This window comes from Lynx rufus, unplaced genomic scaffold (assembly GCF_022079265.1).
Source record: "Lynx rufus isolate CCGP_SWC_20201006 ecotype Redwood Valley unplaced genomic scaffold, mLynRuf1.p SCAF_5, whole genome shotgun sequence".
NCBI lineage: Eukaryota > Metazoa > Chordata > Mammalia > Carnivora > Felidae > Lynx > Lynx rufus.
Genome location: NW_025814867.1, coordinates 93,290,756 through 93,311,878, shown reverse-complemented (window position 1 = coordinate 93,311,878; position 21,123 = coordinate 93,290,756). Strand labels below are relative to the sequence as shown.

General features: G+C 43.8%; 1 protein-coding gene across 3 annotated transcripts; it reads right to left on the bottom strand.

Annotated features, from left to right (window-relative positions):
* Positions 1-1,599: 1,599 nt before the first annotated feature.
* Positions 1,600-20,583, bottom strand: POPDC2 (popeye domain containing 2). Of its 3 annotated transcripts, none has more exons than XM_047100222.1 (4): positions 20,093-20,583; positions 15,450-15,558; positions 8,791-9,181; positions 1,600-2,003 (listed from the first exon to the last, which is right to left on the bottom strand). In XM_047100222.1, exons 1-4 carry the CDS (start codon positions 20,581-20,583, stop codon positions 1,918-1,920), a joined length of 1,077 nt encoding a protein of 358 aa, XP_046956178.1. In that variant the 3' UTR covers positions 1,600-1,917. The 3 variants fall into 3 exon arrangements, with proteins under 3 accessions (XP_046956178.1, XP_046956179.1, XP_046956177.1); XM_047100223.1 differs by lacking the exon at positions 1,600-2,003 and adding an exon at positions 2,825-2,898; XM_047100221.1 differs by lacking the exon at positions 1,600-2,003 and having other exon boundaries at positions 8,693-9,181.
* Between the last annotated feature and the right edge of the window lie 540 nt (positions 20,584-21,123).

Below are 21,123 nucleotides of genomic sequence, written 5' to 3'. Positions count from 1 at the left end.
ATAAATGGAAAGACTCCAAGGTTTTGGGCATGGGCAACTGACTGAAAAAGAAGACAGAGTAGAAGGTAACATGGGTGGAGTGGGAACCAAGAGTTATAAAGCTTTCTGGGTTTAAAGATCTCTTCCAAGAATAGGAAAGAAAAAAGATAGAGTACTTCCTAACTCCTTTTACAAAGTCAGCATAACCCTGATATCAAACCTGACAATGATATTACAAGATACATATTTGTAAAAGTCCTAATATATATATATATATATATATATATATATATATGTATGTATTTGCAAACTAAGTTCAGATATAGACAAAGAGGAAAATACAACATAATAAAATTGGATTTCCTCCAGAATGCATGGTTGTTTTAATATTCACATATCTATTGATGTAATTCATTAACAGAATAAGGGAGAAAAATAATCTCCATAAATGCAGAAAATCATTTAATGAAATTCAATACTCATCCCCGATTTTAAAAAAAACAGCAAATTAGGAAAAGAACTTCTTTAATCTGATAGGGGCAATATAAAAATCTAATAGCACACATTATACTTAATAATGAAATATTGAAAATATTTTCCTTAAAGTCAGATATGAGAGAAGGATGTCTTCATTATCCCTTCCATTCATCCCTGTACTATAGGTCCTACCCAGAAAAACAAGGAATCAAAAGAAAAATAAGGAGGAGAAAGAGGAGGAGGAGTGAGGGGGAAGGTATAGGTTAGGAAGGAAGAAATAAAACCATCATTATTTACGGATGATATATGTGAATCTGTGGAAAATCCTGAAGATTCCCTGAATTAATTATTAGAAGTGATAAGTGAATTTATCAAGATCACTGAATTAAAGTTAAAGATACAAAACATGAATTATATTTCTATATGCTAGAATTTTCACTCATGTGTGGATCTTGAGAAACTTAACAGAAAGACCATGGGGGAAGGGAAGGGGGAAAAATAGTTACAAACAGAGAGGGAGGGAGGCACACCACAAGAGACTCTTAAATACAGAGAACAAACTGAGGGTGGATGGGGCGGGTGAGAGAGAAGGAAAAATGGGTGATGGGCATTGAGGAGAGCACTTGGGATGAGCACTGGGTGTTGTACATAAGCCAATTTGACAATAAATTATATTCATTAAAAAAAGTCACTGTTTTAGGTATGAATGTTATAGGACAATAGATAACCAGAATATATGTTGAAGTATTTAGGGGAAAAGTAAAACAGAATATATTAAATTTATAAACCCACTTAAAACTATGAAAGGAAATTTAATTAACTAAGTTTTTTAAAGTCCCTCTGAAAACTATTGTTTAATACTAGGGTCCTAAACAGAACAAGAGATTTGTAAGTTGAACTTAAAAGCTTAAGGGAAAACTAGGTTTTTAAAAGTTTCTACTTCTATAAATTGAATCTAACTGGAAAAACAAACAAGTAAACCATGAAAACTTCTTGGCTAGCTGACTTCAGTGACCCTTTTAACAGTTCAGAAAAACAACAAGGGAAAAAAACTGAGTGATTTATGGAGTGCTTACTAGGTGTCACGCCACGGACATGTCCGAGGGGCTCTACCTAAGTCAGCTCATTCAGTGCTCACCACAACCCTGGGAGATGGGTTTTGTGAATCCCCACTCTACAGATGAGGCTCAGAGAGCCTATGTAACTTGCCCAAGATTCTGCAGTTAGTGAAGGATGGGATCGGTGCTTTCACACTTTTGGGTGCCTTTTCCTGGAAGGAAGGCTGGTGAGGGTAAATTTGCACAAGTCGCCTGGAGCCCTTGATGTTAGCAGCGGGGCAACGTCTTCTGTGTCTGCTCTGACCTTGCCTGTGAGCCTTCCAGGGGGTGAGACGCGGTGTGCACTCAAGTGACCTTCCTGTGAAGATTAGTACGGCCAGAGAAAAAGATAGCCTGTTGATCCTTAAAGTTCAGGAGTGTGGGTTGGAGCCAAGGGGGCCTGTCCCCTGGACACAACTTGAGAGTAGCTGTGGAGAGGAGTTCTAGAAGCTGTGGAAAGAAAAAGAGGAAGGATTTCAGCACTGTGGCTCCAGGTGGCTTGCCTAACACCGCAGGGTTCTTTTCAGTTTATTTTTCTTCTACTAATTCACAACGCTTTAGCTGTCCCCAATACCTGATGTGATAGGGGCGGTCGTATCTTTGAATCGTCTCATTCTGGAGTATTAGGATGAACCAGCTCTGAAGTTATTTAGCCCAGTCTCATTTTTATAGGAGACGAGACCAAGAAATCAACTCCTGGTGCTTCCTATGAAGAATCTATAGAATTCTACTTCCTATCTAGCACTACTGAATGAGTTTCCAGGAAAAAAAAAAAACCTGTATGGCAAAATGATGAGTCTTATAAGACCCCTGTCTTTTTTTTTTTTAAACAAAGAGAGGCCTGTAAAATACAAGTAGGAGAACAATAGGTTCAGGCTGTTGTGGGTTGCAGGCTGCTGTGATCCAGAGGGCTGGGAGGGAGCTGCTTCCTCTTTAACTGAGCTGACCCAACATGAGGTCTTGGCAGAGAGAGTGGTGCTACCACCCAGAGACTCAGAACCTGAGGCCCGGGGGCAGCTCCTGCTGTGCCACCATTAGGGGCAATTTTTTTGCCCCAGGTCTGTTTAGCAAAACTGACAGCTCCAAAGGACCTTACAGCCACTGCAGAGAAAAATATAGTGTGATGAAAAGAGGGTGAAGAGAGTGTGATGGTGATCTGTCTCCCCATGAGCCAATGAAGGAAAAGAGATGAAGGTCTGGCAAGTGATTGGTGAGTCAGGGGCTGAGGAGCCCATCGTGTGAGTCTCCACCTTTTTGCTGGGCCTTTGTCCTCAGGGGCCTCTGCCAGTTGCCACCTTCCCTGGAAAGCCAGACTGGGGGAAATAAGAGGTGAAATCATGTACCTCTGACAGAGAGGGAGGGGGATTGCTAAACAATTCTGTATACAATGGGATACTGAAATACTTTACACATTTAACTAGGGCTTTACAAATGACAAACTACCTTTCTATACATTATCTCAGTTACTCCTCACATCAACCTGGTGAGGTAGACAGGCTACCTATCTACCTATTAGTACGTATTTATTATCCATTAGACTATTAGTCCTGTTCTGGAGATGAGAAACCACTCTTTATGGTTAAGTGACAGGACCAGAGTCAGATCTTTGAATCACAGAATCATAGTATCAGAGTTAGAAGACACCTTAATAGCAATAGCCTAAGGCATCCTTCTCTCAGAGCCTGCATCACCTTATAAAATCTCTGAGATTTCTTCTGGTTCCTACCTGAACTCTTCCAATGATGAGTAACTCACTAACTCTGTGAGGCAACCCGTTATTGATACTGAGTAAAACCCTTCCTTCTTATCATATTCAGTCCTTAACTCATTTCTGTCCTCAAGAATACCAAATTAAGGCAAATTCTTTTTTTAAGCTTATTTATTTATTCTGAGAGACAAAGAACATGAGTGGGGGAAGGGCAAAGAGAGAGAGGGAGAGAGAGAATCCCGAGCAAGCTCCACACTGTCAGCATGGAGCCTGATGCGGGACTTGAAATCATTAACTGTGATGGGGCGCCTGGGTGGCGCAGTCAGTTAAGCGTCCGACTTCAGCCAGGTCACGATCTCGCGGTCCGTGAGTTCGAGCCCCGCGTCAGGCTCTGGGCTGATGGCTCAGAGCCTGGAGCCTGTTTCTGATTCTGTGTCTCCCTCTCTCTCTGCCCCTCCCCCGTTCATGCTCTGTCTCTCTCTGTCCCAAAAATAAATAAACGTTGAAAAAAAAATTAAAAAAAAAAAAAAGAAATCATTAACTGTGAGATCACGACCTAAGCCAAAACCAAAAATCAGATGCTTAACTGACTGAGCCACCAAGGCGCCCCCCCAAATTAAGGTAAATTCTAATTCCCCTTCTTTTCAAAATCTGAGGATAGCACTCTTGCTCATCTCTCCAGATTAAACACCTTCAATTCTTTCAACTGTTACTCATGATGATCCATGACGTAGTTATCTGGCACAGTGCCTAAAATATACAGTAGATGCTCATATAGTTGTTGAATTGGCTCTCTGGCCCTGGGTACTATTATCCTGGTCCTGTGCTCCTTCCCCGACCACAGTTAGTCTCCATGTTGTCATCTGTTTCTCATTTGCTTGTTTATTTAAACAATAGGGAGGAGCGCCAGGGTGGCTCAGTCGGTTAAGCCTCTGACTCTTGATTTCAGCTCAGCCATGATCTCACGGTTCATGAGATAGAATCCTGTATGGGGCTCTGCACTGACAGTGCAGAGCCTGCTTGGGATTCTCTCTTTCCCTCTCTCTCTCTGCTCCTCCCCTGCTCTCTCTCTCTCTCTGAAAATAAATAAACATTGATAAACATTTATAAATAAACATTTATAAATAAATACATAATAGGGAGAAAGGCAACAACATATGGTTTCTACTTTCAAACCACAGGAATAACTTGAAAACATAATCAAAATTGGCCACATTTCAAACAGCTTTCGATTAGTGATAATTTGTGCTAATAGACTTGCTCTCTGACTTAACTGCTCACTCCAGAGTTGCATTCATGGAGCAGCTCCTATAAGTAAGACACCAAATGGGACATTGTGGAGAGTGTCCTCCACAGAATTCAAACTCCTAGTGAAGGCTGGGTTAATGCAAGGTCTGACTCTAAGACCCCCCATGAATGCATTATGCAGCAGGGCTGTTTTGCCCATTCAAAGAAGTAGCATTCAATTCCGGGCAACCCCAGACTAAAAGATGTACTGTTTTTCAAAAAGACCTCTAGTGGAAGCGCTGGCTATTCTTAGCTGGTCGTGGTGGGAAGGACAAGCACTGGTGTCAGTGTGATGAAGCTGTGTCTTTCTCAATGATGTAGAACTCAGCCAGCTTCATGCTTCTTATGTAAGTGCTGTGCCAGGATGAACAGCACTGAGCTTACAATTCTGGTAACGGAAGAGCCGGGGAATAGATGGTGAGTTGTTCCCCTCATTATAAAGGAAGCAATAGTAAATTGCTACCTATCACAAGGGACTATTGTTTAAAGTAATAACCCTAGAAGGGATTTGATGACAATAAGTCAAACCAAGCCCCCGAAACACAATTCCAGAGAAGGATCTCCGGTTTAACTTATCCCATTATCACAGACTGAACTGAAAGCCATCTGAAATTTATACAACTTGATCAGGTTTTCAAGTTGTTCTGAAAACTGTGGTTTGGAAGTAAATAATACGTTTTTTCCTTTCTATTACTTGAACAAAGAAACATTGAAAAATGTACTCTCTTTATATTGCCAATACTAATACTTTAGAAAGGGAGTTATAATAGCAGCTTTCTCATCTTGAGGTTCTGAAAAGGCTGCTTCCCAAAGGATGATTTGAAAAGGACTATTTCATATGATAGTCTCAAGGGAAGAGGAGCTTCGAGATTGAGTGGTGACCTTTCACACAGAACATCTGCACTATCATCACATAGTAGGTGATAGAGTCTTCACAGGTACAGAATTGGGGGGGGGGTTAAAAAATTTTCTTAATGTTTATTTATTTTTGACAGAGACAGACAGAGCAAAAGTAGGGGAGGGGCAGAGAGAGGGGGAGACACAGAATCCTAGGCAGGCTCCAGGCTCTGAGCTGTCAGCACAGAGCCCAACACAGGGGCTCGAACTCATGAACCATGAAATCATGACCTGAGCTGAAGTTGGACGTTTAACTGACTGAGCCACCCACGCACCTTGTGGCGGGACTTCTAATCAAGCAGAACCCACCATTCAGCAGGGAGGAGGACAGTCCCAAGTCATAAGAGTAAGTGTAGTGAAATATGCTGAAAGACACTGTGATGTCCTGGGGCTTGTGTCCATTTCACTGATGACTGTTTCTCTTGTTTGCTTCTGAACAACTCATCCTTTGCCTTCTTAACATAAACCCAAGAAGGCCTTTGGGGTCCATCTTATCCAACACACTCAAATGAAGAAAGTGAGGCTCGGTGAGGTTGTGTGGTTTGCAAAACGTAGCAGACCCAGACGTAGAAGCCAGGACACTTCAGGCTCCCAGTTCTGGCTATCTCTCGTTTATCACGTTGCCTCCTAATGTCTGGGAAAACTCATGCATGATATGTGTAGCTACCTAAAGCTGGGAATTTTCATCCCTTCACCTGAATGGTTTTATCTACAGGCAGAGGGAGAGGTACTGATCTTGGAAGAGTATGGATTAAAGACCAAGATGGGGGTGCAGGGCAGGTTAAGAGGAAGAATAGATAGAGCAAGACAGGGAAGTGGGGAAGAAAGGAAAAGAAGGTAATAGAGGAGAAATATGTCAACAATTAAATGGGGGAAATGTAAAGGAGAGAAGAAATTAAGAAGAGAAGGCCTGTTTTTTCTTCTTATGAGCAGCAAACTGAAGGGAACCACGGACTGAACAGAAGTCAGAAAGAGGGAAGAAAGAAGAGCAAATAGAACTACAAAAAAGGAGAAAACCGGGAAGAAACGAGAACACCAAGAGCTGCTATGAGTTAGGAGTGTGTACAGGTGGGTGGGCATGCTGGACAAAGAGAGGGATCCACGGGACATAACCCATATGCATGGATGGGGGTGGACAAGCAGGAAGGTGAGTATCAGCACAATGGGAAAGGGGTGATGAGAGTGGTCACTGTAAATGGAGGAAGTCAACAAGTAATCTTGGGTCCTGGATAGATCCATGGAATTCTCCAGAATCAGCCCAACTATGGTTCTAGGGACACTGGTACTACAGGAGATGATACATTCCCTATCAACACTCTAACCTCTTATCATTTGCCTCTCCTACCTCTTTCATCATTTACATAACTTGTGTTATAAAATATATAAACATTCACTCATTCACCATGTGTACCCTGGAAACCTTCCTTACTGAGCTAGCTTCTTGAAAAATTTGTCAGTGCTTCCCAAAGGATGGTGGATCCCTTGGGCACCTGCGTCACACACACTTGGAAATGCTTTCCCAACTGGGAACCGTGGGATTTTCCTTAGGAGAATCCAGGCCTCCACCACTTCTGGGTGGAGTCCCAGAGGAAAATGTCACAGCACTGTGAGAGCAACAAGGGGGAATACGCAAGCGATTTCCCGGAACTACTCAGTGCAGCCTTTCTTGTCCATTCTCCTGAGGTGTGAGGGAAATCCTGCCCTTACTGTTAGGTCTTCCCAGATTTGTGCCCATCCACCTCACCCAGGTGTGGTTTGTGGGGAAAGCCAGGCTGCTGTTATACCCATAGGATCATAGTAACAGGGCAGCACCCAGTCCTCTGCCCGAACAAGCAACGCACTCTCCACCGGGCAAGAGAACAGCAAGGTGGGATGCTTTCCTCCCGGGGTCATCAGCATATATCACAAGCCTCTTTGAAATATGTGATTTTAACAGACATAGCTGCCCAATCCAAGCTAAATAGCAACTGCTTTCCAGAGCTGCCTCTATGCTAGGAAAAACCGATAGGAATAAGAACCGATAGGAATTAGCGTTTTTTCCCCTTTAAAATGCATGCCATATACAGAGAAAGACAGATACCATATGGTTTCACTCTTATGTGGATCCTGAGAAACTCAACAGGAACCCATGGGGGAGGGGAAGGGAGAAAAAAAAAAAGACGTTAGAGTGGGAGAGAGCCAAAGCATAAGAGACTGTTAAAAACTGAGAACAAACTGAGGGTTGATGGGGGGTGGGAGGGAGGGGCGGGTGAGTGATGGGTACTGAGGAGGGCACCTTTTGGGATGAGCACTGGGTGTTGTATGGAAACCAATTTGTCAATAAACTTCATAAAAAAAAAAAATAAAATAAAATAAAATGCATGCCATAGGGGCGCCTGGGTGGCTTGGTCGGTTGAGCGTCCGACTTTGGCTCAGGTCATGATCTCATGGTCCGTGAGTTGGAGCCCCGCGTCAGGCTCTGTGCTGACAGCTCAGAGCCTGGAGCCTGTTTCAGATTCTGTGTCTCCCTCTCTCTCTGCCCCTCCCCTGTTCATGCTCTGTCTTTCTCTCTCTGTCTCAAAAATAAATAAACGTTAAAAGAAAAATTAAAAAAAAGAAGCAGCCAAACTGTTTAAAAAAATAATAATAATAAAAAATAAATAAAATGCATACCATAAATAAAATCCCCGGTAGCCCTATCTGTGGCCTTAACTATTCACACAGGAGCTCCTGGGTGGCTCAGTCGGTTAAGCGGCCCACTTCGGCTCAGGTCATGATTTCATGGTCCGTGAGTTCGAGCCCCGTGTCGGGCTCTGTGCTGACAGCTCAGAGCCTGGAGCCTGTTTCAGATTCTGTGTCTCCCTCTCTCTGACCCTCCCCTGTTTATGCTCTGTCTCTCTCTGTCTCAAAAATAAATAAACGTTAAAAAAAAAAACAAAACTATTCACACAAACTTGCAAACAATTTAGCAATTGTTTGCTTGCTCAAAACGTCAAGCAGCCCACTTTCTAAGACGCAATCACCCTTAATAAAAAATGAGTTCAAAGAAAATCCCCCGACACCTTGCATGCACCTGGAGTGAGTTGCTACTGCAAGGCTGGGTTAATGCCACTTTCTGGGAGTCCTGTGAGAGGACAGGCTCCATGAAATGGTTTTTTGCCCTTAAAAGCTGAGTTAAGGCCAACTGTTGGCAGGAAGGCAAAGAGCTGCCTTCTGAGTACTTACACAGGATCCTGAGCCGGGTGGTTGTGCCCGTGTTAGCTCTCCCTCACCTCATGTACTCCCCATCACTCCTATAATCCATGAACGATTCTGATCCCGACACCTCCTCAAAATCCTCCAGCACCAGACTGGCCGAGTCCTCACCCAGGACGCCGCTGTCCGGCCTGGACATCCTGGCCCGGGAGGGAGGTGCTGGAGGGCCACTGGCAGCTGGAAGAGGAGAGCGAGGGGGTGTTTGCTGGGCAGATGTGGGCATGGCTGACTCACGGACTTCCTCATCATCCTTCTCAGACTCTGGCCCTGTATCTGGAGCAGCAGGACCCAGGACATGGTACAGGCTGGGGAGACGGATGTCGAAACGCAGCCCAAACTTGGCAAAGAGCTTATCGTTGAGAGCGTAGAGCTTCTCAGAGATGTCATAGCCCAGCAGGGCTGAGAAGAGGCGGGAAATGTATCGCTCTTTGGACAAAAGAAGGTGGAGACTTTTCCGGGGCCAGGAGATGTAGCTACATGCAGTCTCAGCAGTCAGAGTGACCTGAAAGGTGTCGGGAGAAGAGAGTGAGGATTTAAATTAGACTGTGTCCATGCTTAGCTCAGAGAAACATACAATTACGTGGCAAAAGGCTGCACTTTTGTTGAAGAAACTGTGGGAGCCCCCCACCATCCCGTGCCCACCATGGCCTTGCCTGGAGGAGGGCCAGTGAATGACTTTTACTTGTGTGCATTGACATGGAGGGGTGTACTTGTCAGGAGCCCTGGGTTCAGCCATTCACCCACTGGGCCCTCCCCTCCAGGAACCTCAGTTTCCATACCCAGTTTCCTCAGCTGTCATATTCTGTGGTCCCATGGCTGTGGAAGGTTCTGAGTCTACTGTGATCTCAAGATAGAGATGGGGCCTCTCATTGCTCTGAAAAAGGCTGGCATGCTGATGACAGTTTGTTTTAAGAATAAAGAAGGATAATATATTGCAGTAAGGATTAAGGAAGGGTTGGAATACATTTCAGTTAGAAAAGAGCTTCTCATTAGGCCTGCCAAGTTGCATCAGTGGGAGAACATTGGCCTGGAATTCAGGCCCAGGAAGCTGCTCTTGACATGGCTATGACAAGTAACCAAAGAGATCTGATGACTAAAGTCAGAAAAAGGGCACAGAGGAGAGGAACTCTTTTTTTTTTTTTAACGTTTATTCATTTTTGAGAGACACAGAGAACGTTTATTCATTTTTGTGAATGGGGGAAGGGCAGAGAGAGAGGGAGGCACAGAATCCGAAGCAGGCTCCAGGCTCTGAGCTGTCAGCCCAGGGCCTGACGTGGGTCTCGAACTCATGAACCATGAGATCATGACCTGAGCTGAAGTTGGACACTTAACCGACTGAGCCACCCAGGCACCCTGAGGAAGAGGAACTCTTAACAACACAGAGTCAAAGGGCACCCCACTCTCCATTTATTTAGCCATCTAAGAAGTTCTGAGCACTTACTATGGGCCCATAATGCAAAGCTAAATTACACCTGCAGGGTAGGTAAGGTGCCTGGCACGTAGCAGGTGCTTGATAAATCCTTGTTTTAACAATGATAAGTGCTAAAACTGGGGTTAAACTAGAAACGTAAGTAGGAGAGTAAAGGAATAGGGTGTAGAATCACACAATTCTTTATAATTGGATTGGCCACGATACTTTAAAAGTGAGGCGGCCAGAAGGGCTCACGTTGAAGAATTGTGGAGACAGTGGAGATAATGATGATGATGATAGCAGCGAACATTTACCTAGAGGTGGCTGTGAGCCAGGCATTGTGTTCAAGTCTTCATGTGGATTTTCTTATTAAAGGTAGGGTTGACTTCCAAACACCCTTTATTAGAGATTTTCTATAGTGATTTTAATTCCTGCATTGTGGACCAGAGCTCCCACTACCCTTCTCTCTTCCTTCCTCCTGCAGTAGACCTCTTCTACTTTCTTCACTCATTTCCTCACCTCTGCTTCTCCCCGCCCTCCCCTCCCATCATCAACCCTGAAGTCAGGCCTCTAAATTGCTTCATCAAGGCCAGGAGCTGGCTTCAAGTTCAGCTTTACCCTTTGACCAGCTGTGTGACATCAGACAAATTCCTTAATCTCTCCAAGCATGGTGCCTCATGAGAAAAAAATTCTGAAAGAAGTACTCACAATCTGCCCATTCCTAGCAGTTCAGCAAGGAGTCGTCACTATCTGCCAAGGCCCATACTTTATAGGTGTACTTACCAATAATTCCCAAACAAGAAATCAGAGTACTGACCCTGAAGCAGGTGTGAAGAAAAGCCACTCTGGACATAAATGGTGTCCTTGATGCCAAACACAAAGACAATGGGCATGCTTATGAATGTGATTTTACTTCTTCCATCTTAAAATAAACCAAAATAAAATCCTTTTTCTTCCCCCTAGCCTCTCTTCTTTGGCTAGCTACGGCCTCATTAGTTTACTCCCCTTCTCAGCAAAACTCCAGGAAAATGGTTGTCTGTGTTTGCTGTCTCCAGCTCCTCTCCTCTCACTCTGTCTGAAACCAGCAAGGTTTTGCCCCTCACAGTCCACACACACACTGTTCCTGGTAAGGTCACCAGTGGCCTCTAAGCTGCAGTGTGACATCAGTTTTCCTGGTCAACCTTGCTGATGGTCCCTTCTCTTTAATGAGCTTTCTCTACTCGGCTCACAGGGTGCCACGCTCTCCTGGGACAACCTCCTCGTCGCTCCTTTGAGGCTTCCTTTTTCTCTCCAGCTTCTAAACACTAGGGTATCCCAGAGTCGGTCCATTCTTAAACTTTTCTCTGTCTAAACTCACTCACTTAGTGATCTCATCTAATCGAATGGCTTGGAATATCATCCGTGTTCCAAAACTCCCCAACTTGTGTCTCAGGCTCAGACCTCATTCTTTAATTCTAGACTCAAATATTCAACTGCCTGTGCGGCATCTCCATTTAAATGTTCGTAGATGACACAAATCTAATATATCCAAAACTGAACTTCCTCTTTTCCTCCAAAACCAATTCTACTTGTAGCCTGCCTTATTTCAGTTGATAGCAGCTCCATCTTTCCAGCTGCTCAGACCAAAAGCCTTAGAGACTTCCTTGATCCTCCTTCTCACACACACACTACATGCGATGCATTAGGAAATTCTTTTGGCTCTGTTTAGAAAATTCATGCTCTGGCCCCACATGATGTGGTTCCTTGTCCCCTCTTTGATCCTCTCCTACTATTCTCTCCCCTTCCTCTCTCCGTTCCAGCCACCACTGCTTCATTTCTGTAGTTCAAATATGCTAGTCCCTCCCACCACAGGGCCTTTGCACTGGCTCTTCCTTCTATCTACTCTGCTCTGCCCTCAGCTTCCCAGAGCTCACTGTCACCTCCCTCAGGTCTTTGTTTAAATGTCACCTTCTCAACAAAGATTTCTATGACCACCCTACAAAAAGTTGCATCTGTAACTCTCTTAAGCCTCTCTATTTTTTTTCACTATTTTTCTCATTATCTTTTAACATCTTACATAGTTACTCATTATCTCTGTGGCTTATTTTTTTATTTTTATCTCCCCTACTAGAGTACAAATGGCATGAAAGCAGGGAACTTCCTTAGTTGTTCACTGATACATCACAAAAACCTTTAACAGTGCCTAGTATACAATAAATGCTCCATATACATTACTGAAGTGATTGAATGAATCAGGTAAAGACTACAAATCTTATATGCTGCAAAACAACCGAACGTGACTTTTGCACGTCCTGTATAAAATCCTTCCTCAGAGGTCTTCAGGAAACTTGTATATTGCCTCGTTCCCCCATGCATGTGCATATGTCTGTAACAAAGTTTCAACAATCTTTTTCTTTAGTTCTCACTTCAGAGGCTGATTAAATGAATCAAATGAAAAAACATATGTAAAGAGGACTTGGGTTTAGTAAGACACAATGTAAATTGGAGAAATAATTATGATTTCTGTGTGATACCTCCTATGCTATGTCCTTGGTGACGAATGAGAGGATCACAGAGCTAAACAGTCAATAAATTCTTATTTAATTGGATTGCTGAGAGGTGTGATGGAACATTGATTCATTTGTGGTAAACACAATGAGAATTATGATTCAGACAGTCACTACAGATTGCCCTATTAGTCCACAAAGACTATAATTGCAGAAGGCAAGGGCAGAATGAACTATAACTCGGACAACACCTGACATTTACAAAGAGGAAATGAGACTTTACACAGCCAATAGCAAACGTGTGGATCTTATTGCTCCCAGAGGAGGTGCACACTAAAAATATAAATGGGAGGAATATGACGGTAGCTACATTCCAGGCTGAGAGGCCATCTGGGGTTACAGCCCCTCCTTTCAAGCATAGCTTAGGGGAGGACATCCAGCTTATCCACCACCTGTTCATCAGTGTCAATGTCAGAAACAGAGCCTGGTCTATCTGGCTCAGGACCAGTTCTTAGGGCCCTAAAGGAGTTCTCACAGGAGACTGCTGGGCTGGTTGGAGACGGTAGGGGTGTGTGTGGTGGAAGAGGAACATGATTAGTGGGGGTCTATGGCTGGTGGCCTGGCAGTGGGATGGGGATTGTCTGTCTCTCAGGATCTGTCCTCACAGAGTCAGAAGTCAGGGTGGGGCAGAAGCAGGCCCAGCCAAATGGCCACTGCCTGGCATGTATCTATTCTGGAGTTAGCTCAAATGCTAGCTTGGGGGACTCCCCAATAGCAGTGATAGAAGTAACATGGAACGCAGTACTAGCAAACTATTTGGACAGGGGAGTCCTTATAAGGTGTGTGTGTGTGTGTGTGTGTGTGTGTGTGTGTTCATTCCACTGTACTAGTGACCTGCTCATTTTTAAAAAGAAAAGAAATATTGGGTGGGAGAATGGGCTAAATGGGTGATGGGCATTAAGGAGGGCACTTGTTGGGATGAGTACTGGATGTTAGATGTATGTGATGAATCACTAAATTCTACTCCTGAAATCATTATTACACTATATGTTAACTAACTTGGATTTAAATAAAATTTTTTAAAAAAGGTCTATATGATCATATGTTGGTGAGGATGTGGAGAAAAAGGCACCCTCGTGCACTATTGGTGGGAATGCAAACTGGTGGAGCCAATGCACTGGTGGAGCACGACAGTTTGGAGATTCCTCCAAAAGTTAAAAATAGAACTACCGTAAGATCCAGTAATCACACTACTAGGTATTTACCCAGAGAATACAAAAACACTAATTCAACGGGATACACATACACTGATGTTATAGCAGTATCATTTACAATAGCCAAGACATGGAAGCAGCCCAAGTGTCCATTGACTGACAGATGAATGGATAAAGAAGATGTGGTGTATAGGTACAATGGAATATTATTCAGCCACAAAGAAGAATGAAATCTTGTTTGCAACAACATGGATGGATCTAGAGGGTATTAGGCTAAGTGAAATAAGCCAATCAGAGGAAGACAAATATCATAGGATTTCACTCATGCTGAATTTAAGAAACAAAACAAACAAAAAAGCAAGAAAAGAGAGAGAGTGCATGAGAGAAAACAAGAAACATACTCTTAACTATAGAGAACAAACTGATGGTTTACAGAGGAGATGTGGGTGGGGAGATGGGTGAAATGAGAAAAAAAGAAGCATTTATAAGGGTGCAAATTTCCTCTTCATTTTTCTTCTCCTAGCTCTGCTAATACAACCATGGTTTGCTTATGCTGTAATTACCCCTGAGGTTGTTTTCATGTAGTTTGAGATTTGGGGGGGAATAAAAGTGTGAAGAAAAAAAAAAAGAACAGAAATAGTAGAGCCAGGCAACTTGACTTTGCCACTTTTGAGACGAAGACTTTGGGCAAATTGCTTGATGTTTTGGAACCTCAATTTCCTCATGTTAAGTGGGGTAATAATAATATCCAACTCAGAAGGTTGTTGCGAGAATCAATAAGGCAATATAACATATGGCGCCTCCCATGTACTAGCCATTCAATAAGTGAGAGCTGCAAAGAAGGGAACTAAAGTCTGAAGGGTTGGCAGCCCCCACCTTGGAACATGTCTGTGGATGCCTCACAGAGTTCTGAGACACCAACTGCCCACTGCCAGGCCAGTTCAGAAAAGCTTTCTTGAACACTTACTGTGTTCATGGTACTGTCCTTTGGAGCCCGAGAATAGAGAGAAGGGGAAGCCCAGATTTCTACTCAAAGAGTTAGGAAAGGAAAGACAGAAAGGAAACGAGATCATGAGAACAGGGAGCAATATATGCACCAGTCAGCAGAAGTAAAAAGAATAGAAAGGCACACAGACAGGAACAATAAGCTTTGGGATAGAAGCTGATGAGGTCAGTCTGGGCAGGCTTCAGAGGAAGTAAGATGCCATAGCCTCATTTAGAGGGGGGAAATGCATTTCAGGCAGAAGGTACAGAGGGGGGCAGGCATGGCTGTTGCAAAACAATTGGATGTGTTTAGGGAAGTACTAGTCATTCAGTGTGACCAGTATGAGCAAAAAGTGGGAAGGAGAGAGGGGCTGGAGATGTGGCTGGATATCACAAAAGGTCTTAAGGAGTGTGGGTTTTTATTTTGTGATCACTGGGTTTTAGGCATAGGAGTGACATGGCCCACCTATCAGGGGTTAGGACCTCCCTGTCCCACCCCACCCACCTCTGCCAGCAGCCCACGCACTCTTTCCACAGAAGGAGAGTGCTCCCACGTCTAGCATCACATTGGCGGTGGTTCAGAGAACAGATGTAAGCGGGGAAAGATGGAGGGGGGCATATCACTGGGTCACAGTGGGATGGGGTGGGATGGTGCTGCCACAGGCTCCCTATTACCTGGAACACCCCCTCCTCGGAGGGCTGCAGCGATTCCCACTCAGGAGAGTCCATGAACTGGTAAGGAAAGATGTAGTGCAGAAATTGCCCATCCTGGCTCACACGAACCCTGGCAAAGGGAGAGAAGAGACCATGTGGGAAAAGGAAAGTGACTACCCAAATCTTCTTCAGTCTACATTACATATTTAAAAATGGAAAATGTTGAGAATCCAATATGGGCTTTTTCCTCTTTCCCCCTGAAAACTCAGAGTTTCAGCTTCAACCTCTCTCTAACATGAGTTATACCAGGAAAGGAGGTGTCTCTATTAAACAAAGGGGGAAGATAAAAAGATCTTTGAGGTATATTCTGTCCATTGGAAAGGAGCTACTGTTTCATTTTTTTTTTTCTGGAGCTTTATTGGTTAAATAAATATTCATGGAGTACCTCCTGTGTTCCTGGAGGTCTGGAAATGCAGAGAAGGGTATGATCTTATCCTTGACTTTAAGAATTTCACAATTTAGTGGAAATCACAGATGCATAAATAACTGACTGTAGGTCAAACTGTGTTATTGTGGAACAGGAGAATAGAGGAAGGAGAGAAATTAATTCTCTTCAAGAGGCAGATTTCTAAAAGGTGACATTGGAGCTCAGTTTTGAAAAATGAATAGGATGTTGAAAAGCAGATCAGGATGGGAATAGATGGAGAACTGGGGATCCAATGTGTTGTATGTTTTCCAATATCTGTTTTTTCCCTTCCCCCACAATGCTAGAATTTTAGCTGGGCTTGTGGCTGCTCAACTAGACTGCATTTCCCTACCTCCCACGCAGCTAGGTACAGCCATATGATTAAATTCTGGCCAAATGGGATTATTAGCACTCCAAATCTTGCTCCTAATGAACGCCTAGATATATATGTCTACATATAGATTACCAAAGACCGTCACCAATTAATAAGCTGTTGCCTTTTATCTGACATCCTAAAGATGGAAGACAGAGGGGATATAGCTCTCACGCCAAGCCAAGGATGTGGTGTTAGCCTATAGTGTCCAATGGAAGAAACACATTTGCTCTTACAAAACCAGGTAATATATAGAGATAGCCAGGCAGAACTTCCCTGAATAATAAGTAGATTCAAGAGAAAATGAAGTGCCATGCTCTCCTACCTCAGGGTCTCCATGGATTCTGTACCCTCCAACTGGATCTCTTCCTAATTTCTACCTTCTCTGTAGATCTCAGCTTAAACATTTCTGCTTCTAGGAAGTTTTATCTGACCTCCCCAGAAAAGTTAGATCCACCAGGTATCTGCTCTCAGTGCACTTTGCATTTCTCTTTGGAAATATTATGTCTGTTATTCATCACTATGTCAAACATTAATTATTGATTTTCTTGATAGCTCCATGAGATAAGAACAGTATTTTTCATATTTTAACACTGGATCCTTAGCCCCTAGCACTCTTCATAAATAATTTTGGAAGGGAAAAAGTAAGAAGGGAAGGTAGGAATGGGGGAGAAAGAAAAGAAGGAAGGAACAATTGAACAGATGAACTCACTTGTGTCACCATAAAAAGCAGACCAACATCTCAAGGAAAGGCTTCTCAAATACAGGAAGAAAGACAACAGGAGAGAATGAGCCTGTTGCTGCATACACCAGACGTTACCAGCTCCTCAGGCAAGGGCTCTGGCCACTCAAGCCAGCTACTAGGAGTGCCATTATTTAGACTATGACATCTAATAAACCTGCATGGCTCCCTGAAGCCATTTCAATTGGTCTATTATGCTCTTTGTCATTTAAGCCTCTTCTTCCTTCTTGATCTCCTGGACAACAGGTTTTCTTCCTACATGAATAGCTTAGTTGCCTACTCAGGAGACTGTGCATATGAGAGAATTTTGTATGAGAGAAACTCACCAACAGTAAGCACAGCTTAACAGGGTGATAAACTTTGGGGAATTCCCTTGGCTTTTCTGAGTCTTAAAAGGGACTGGTTATAAATATTAAAATAAAAAAAAAGGACATCTGAGGTTTCAGCAAAGGGCTCCAGATGAGAGTCTGCATGAGAGATGGGGAGGTCTGTACAAGAAGCCCCCACTTCCTGGCATAGAGTTCTTGTTCACAGCTTCAAGGTGTTCAGTACCTAACTGTAACCAGCCCAAGGTACAATGATTCTCCTTTAAAACTGGAGCCTGGTCATAGACTAGAAGCCTTGGCTCCCAGCTCTAACTTAGCAAATTTGAGACAGGAGGACATCGAAAGATAACAAATAAGACTCTTGGGGCACCTGGGTGGCCCAGTTGGTTAAACATCCAACTTTGGTTCAGGTCATGATCTCACGGTTCATGGGTTCAAGCCCCGCATTGGACTATGTGCTGACAGCTCAGAGCCTGGAGTCTGCTTGGGATTCTCTGTCTCTCCCTCTCTCTCTCTCTCTGCCCATCCCCTGCTCATGCTCTGTCTGTCTGTCTCTCTCAAAAATAAATATCTAAAAAAAAATTTTTTTAAGTAAAACTCTTACTCCAAACTTTGAAAAGCAAAGGGGAAAATTGTTAATTTTTTTTTAAAAAAATATTTCATTTATTTATTTTTTTTAAAGTAGTTTCCACACCCAACATGGGGCTCGAGCTCACACCCCCAAGATCAAGAGTTGCATGTTCTACAATCTGAGCCAGCCAGGTGCCTCCAAAACTGTTTAATTTTTGATTTGGATTTTTGATGCTAAGTATACTAGGAAAAGGCACACTGAGGGGGCAAGTCCCCCTCTCCCTGTCACGGGGAAGTGGTCTTATATAAGTTCATATTAAATTCATCACATAAAAGATAGCTGAACCATACAATAAGCTTAATATACTTCCATACACATGCATCATACTAGTGGAGAGGGCCTTTCTCCCCCCTGTCTCAATTCCCTCCTTTGAACAGATGAGCCATGAGGAGCAAATAATATCCTGGATCATGAATGAGAATGTTTCCTAAATTGTCTTTATTTTAAGCATGGAACTGTAGGGGACAAATAGTCATATTGTATTTGTATTTACACATGTATTTGTTTATAAATAATGCCACTTGCTTACACTTCACTTTACTCGTGAATGAAATGAAATGTCTCCCCACGAAACCTCATAGCTTATTCAACCCAAGACTTTGAGTCCAAAAATAATCACATGTATACATAACACTTTTGTTTCTACACATTAGTAGATAAATGCATATTAGCACTACCAGTAATAGTTGTGGTACCATCATTATCATCCTCAAACTTTTTTCTTTTTCACTGTGTTGTTGACAGTCTTATCTGGTTTCTTCCCCACCTCCACCTTGGAATTAAAGCCTTCTGCTAAGATTACTATCTTTATCTTTTCTACCACATTCTTCTGGTTTCAAAAAAGCAAGGGAGGAAACTGAGGACAAAGCTTTTGAAATACTTTGCTTGCTTTCCACTGAGGCAGCCCAAGTATACCATGTTAAGTAGTTTCCTGTTTGATGCTCAGTCCCACAGGTAAGTCCCTCTAGGGCAATATTTCAAAGATTCCACAAATGCCTACCAAATGTACAGCATAGAGCCCCATGGTATTTCTTCTGAAAATATCAGCCATTGACCAATACACATGTACAGGGTATGATTGGCCATACACTGATCCTGACTAAGATCATTTTTGCTGGGGCGCTTGGGTGGCTCAGTTGGTTGTCTGACTCTTGATACCAGCTCGGGTCTCGATCTCACTGTTCATGAGATGGAGCCCCACGTTGGGTTCTGCATTGGCAGCAGAGAGCCTGCTTGGAATTTTCTCTCTCCCTCTCTCTCTCTCTCTCTCTCTCTCTCTGCCCCTCCCCCACCCACTTGCACACGTGCTCTCTCCCTCTCTCTCTCAAAATAAATAAATAAACTCTATAAAAAAAAAAAGATCATTTCTGCTAATTTTTTACTGTCACCCTTCCTAAAAGGAGTCCAAGGTATCTCCACCAAATCCTCAATGAGATATGTGTGGGCATCACTACTCTTCCCTCACTGTGTGGTCCTTAGATTTATAGTACTTCACTGGTCTGTAAAAGAATCTCAGTAGAACAAATGGGAATGGAAAAGTGGACAAGGAACATTCCCTCTCCTCATCTGGTTGTATACCAAATGGCTTTACCACAGAGCCTATATATAATATCCTCAAAACAATTGGGGCTGTTTCCTTGATCCCTTGGCAAGGAACAGGCACTGTTCCCTGTATATACAGTCAGCACTTAGGAAATACTGAATACATACGAAAGGAACAGATCTACCTTATTGAAATGTTCACTTTTCCAGAGCTTATAGAGATGTTGTGACAGCTTAAGCATGATCCACCAGTGTGTGTATACTGTGTGTGTGTGTGTGTGTGTGTGTGTGTGTGTGTGGTCATTTCAGACCCAGGCTCAAGAAACACTCACCCCACACCTCCCAACACCAAGCGCACCCACAGTCCTTCCTGCCAACCAAGAAGATGCCTCACGATCTTGTTTCCTCTTGGAAAATGCTAAGAAAGAGGAACCAAACCCATGCTTAGAAACATCTGTTTTGGTCTGTTTGACTTGCCATATCCTTCCCTCAATGGAAGGGGCCTCAGAATGCAAAGGGACACACTGGGAAATGATAAGCATGGGCAGAGGGAGGAAATGCTGAGCAGCGACCCAGTAGCTTACCGGCCAGAGAGTAGCAGGGACAAGCGGTTGATGGGTGTCTCACCCTCCACAGCGTAAGTCTGCTCAGTGGCCAGAGTGAAGACCTGCTCCTCACAGCAGTGAACAATCTCCTTGTACACCTGCAGAGGCACCTGCAAGGGTAGGCACAGCGTCTTGTAGAGGAGATCGAACTCCTCGGGGAGGGTGTTTTTACGCAGGCGGTAGACCAGGTGTGCCAGCTGGAACAGGCAGGCCGTTGCCAGCAGGAAGCTCCAGAGGATGATGTCCAGGCCGCAGGCATCAAACCAGCCCCACATCACGCAGCACACATAGCCTGTGCCCAGGAAGCCAAAGAGGTAGAAGCATCCATACACCCCACTGCCCCCCATGAAGCCCAGGAGCAAGAAGCAGTTGGCCAGATGGTAGACAGCCCCTTCCAGATCCTGCTTCCAGCCACTGCACACTGGGTCCTGCCAGAGAAGCTGGCGCATTGTGCTGCCGTTAGCGCTCATCTTCAGGGCGTCTCAAAGCCTTGCTGGGCTTGAAGACTGTCCTCACATAGGGAATTCAAAAAATGAACTAATCTGTCCTCCCAGAGTCTTCTCAGGTCCGGCTTCTCACCGCCAACTCTGCCTTTCCTGAGAGGAATGCTTCCAGTAGCCTTGGGAATAAATGGCAGAACATAGTATACTTCATGGAGAATTTTAAAACTTTTTTCCCTCTCGTTTTCCTTCAGCAAGGTTCTGGCCTTCTTTGCAGAGCTCTGGCAAGATTCCTGGGCTCTAGGTTTCTTAGAGCAGACTTCACATTTGGCTCTTAGCAGAAAAATCTAAATTGTCCCGAGGTAAAGATAGGACTATGGGATCGAAAACTTTAGCGGTGAGGGATAAAGTGGCCGCATCCTGCTCTCTGTTGTCCCTAGTCAGAATGAGGAGAGCCCAGCACGGGAGGCACACTTGTGTTCCATTTGGAATGCGTCTCTCTTGGCACCGGAAGAAAGGGTGACCCCAGATGGATACCATGTTTGGAATTGGAATCCAAGAGGTACTGGC

Coding starts and splice junctions, on each gene's coding strand:
- POPDC2 (XM_047100221.1), bottom strand. CDS start 20,583: ATGAGCGCTAACGGCAGCACAATGCGCCAGCTTCTCTGGCAGGACCCA. Junction 15,559..20,092: donor TCCCTGCTACTCTCTGGCCG/GTAAGCTACTGG, acceptor TCCCTTTGCCAG/GGTTCGTGTGAGCCAGGATG. Junction 9,182..15,449: donor CCGAGGAGGGGGTGTTCCAG/GTAATAGGGAGC, acceptor GACACCTTTCAG/GTCACTCTGACTGCTGAGAC.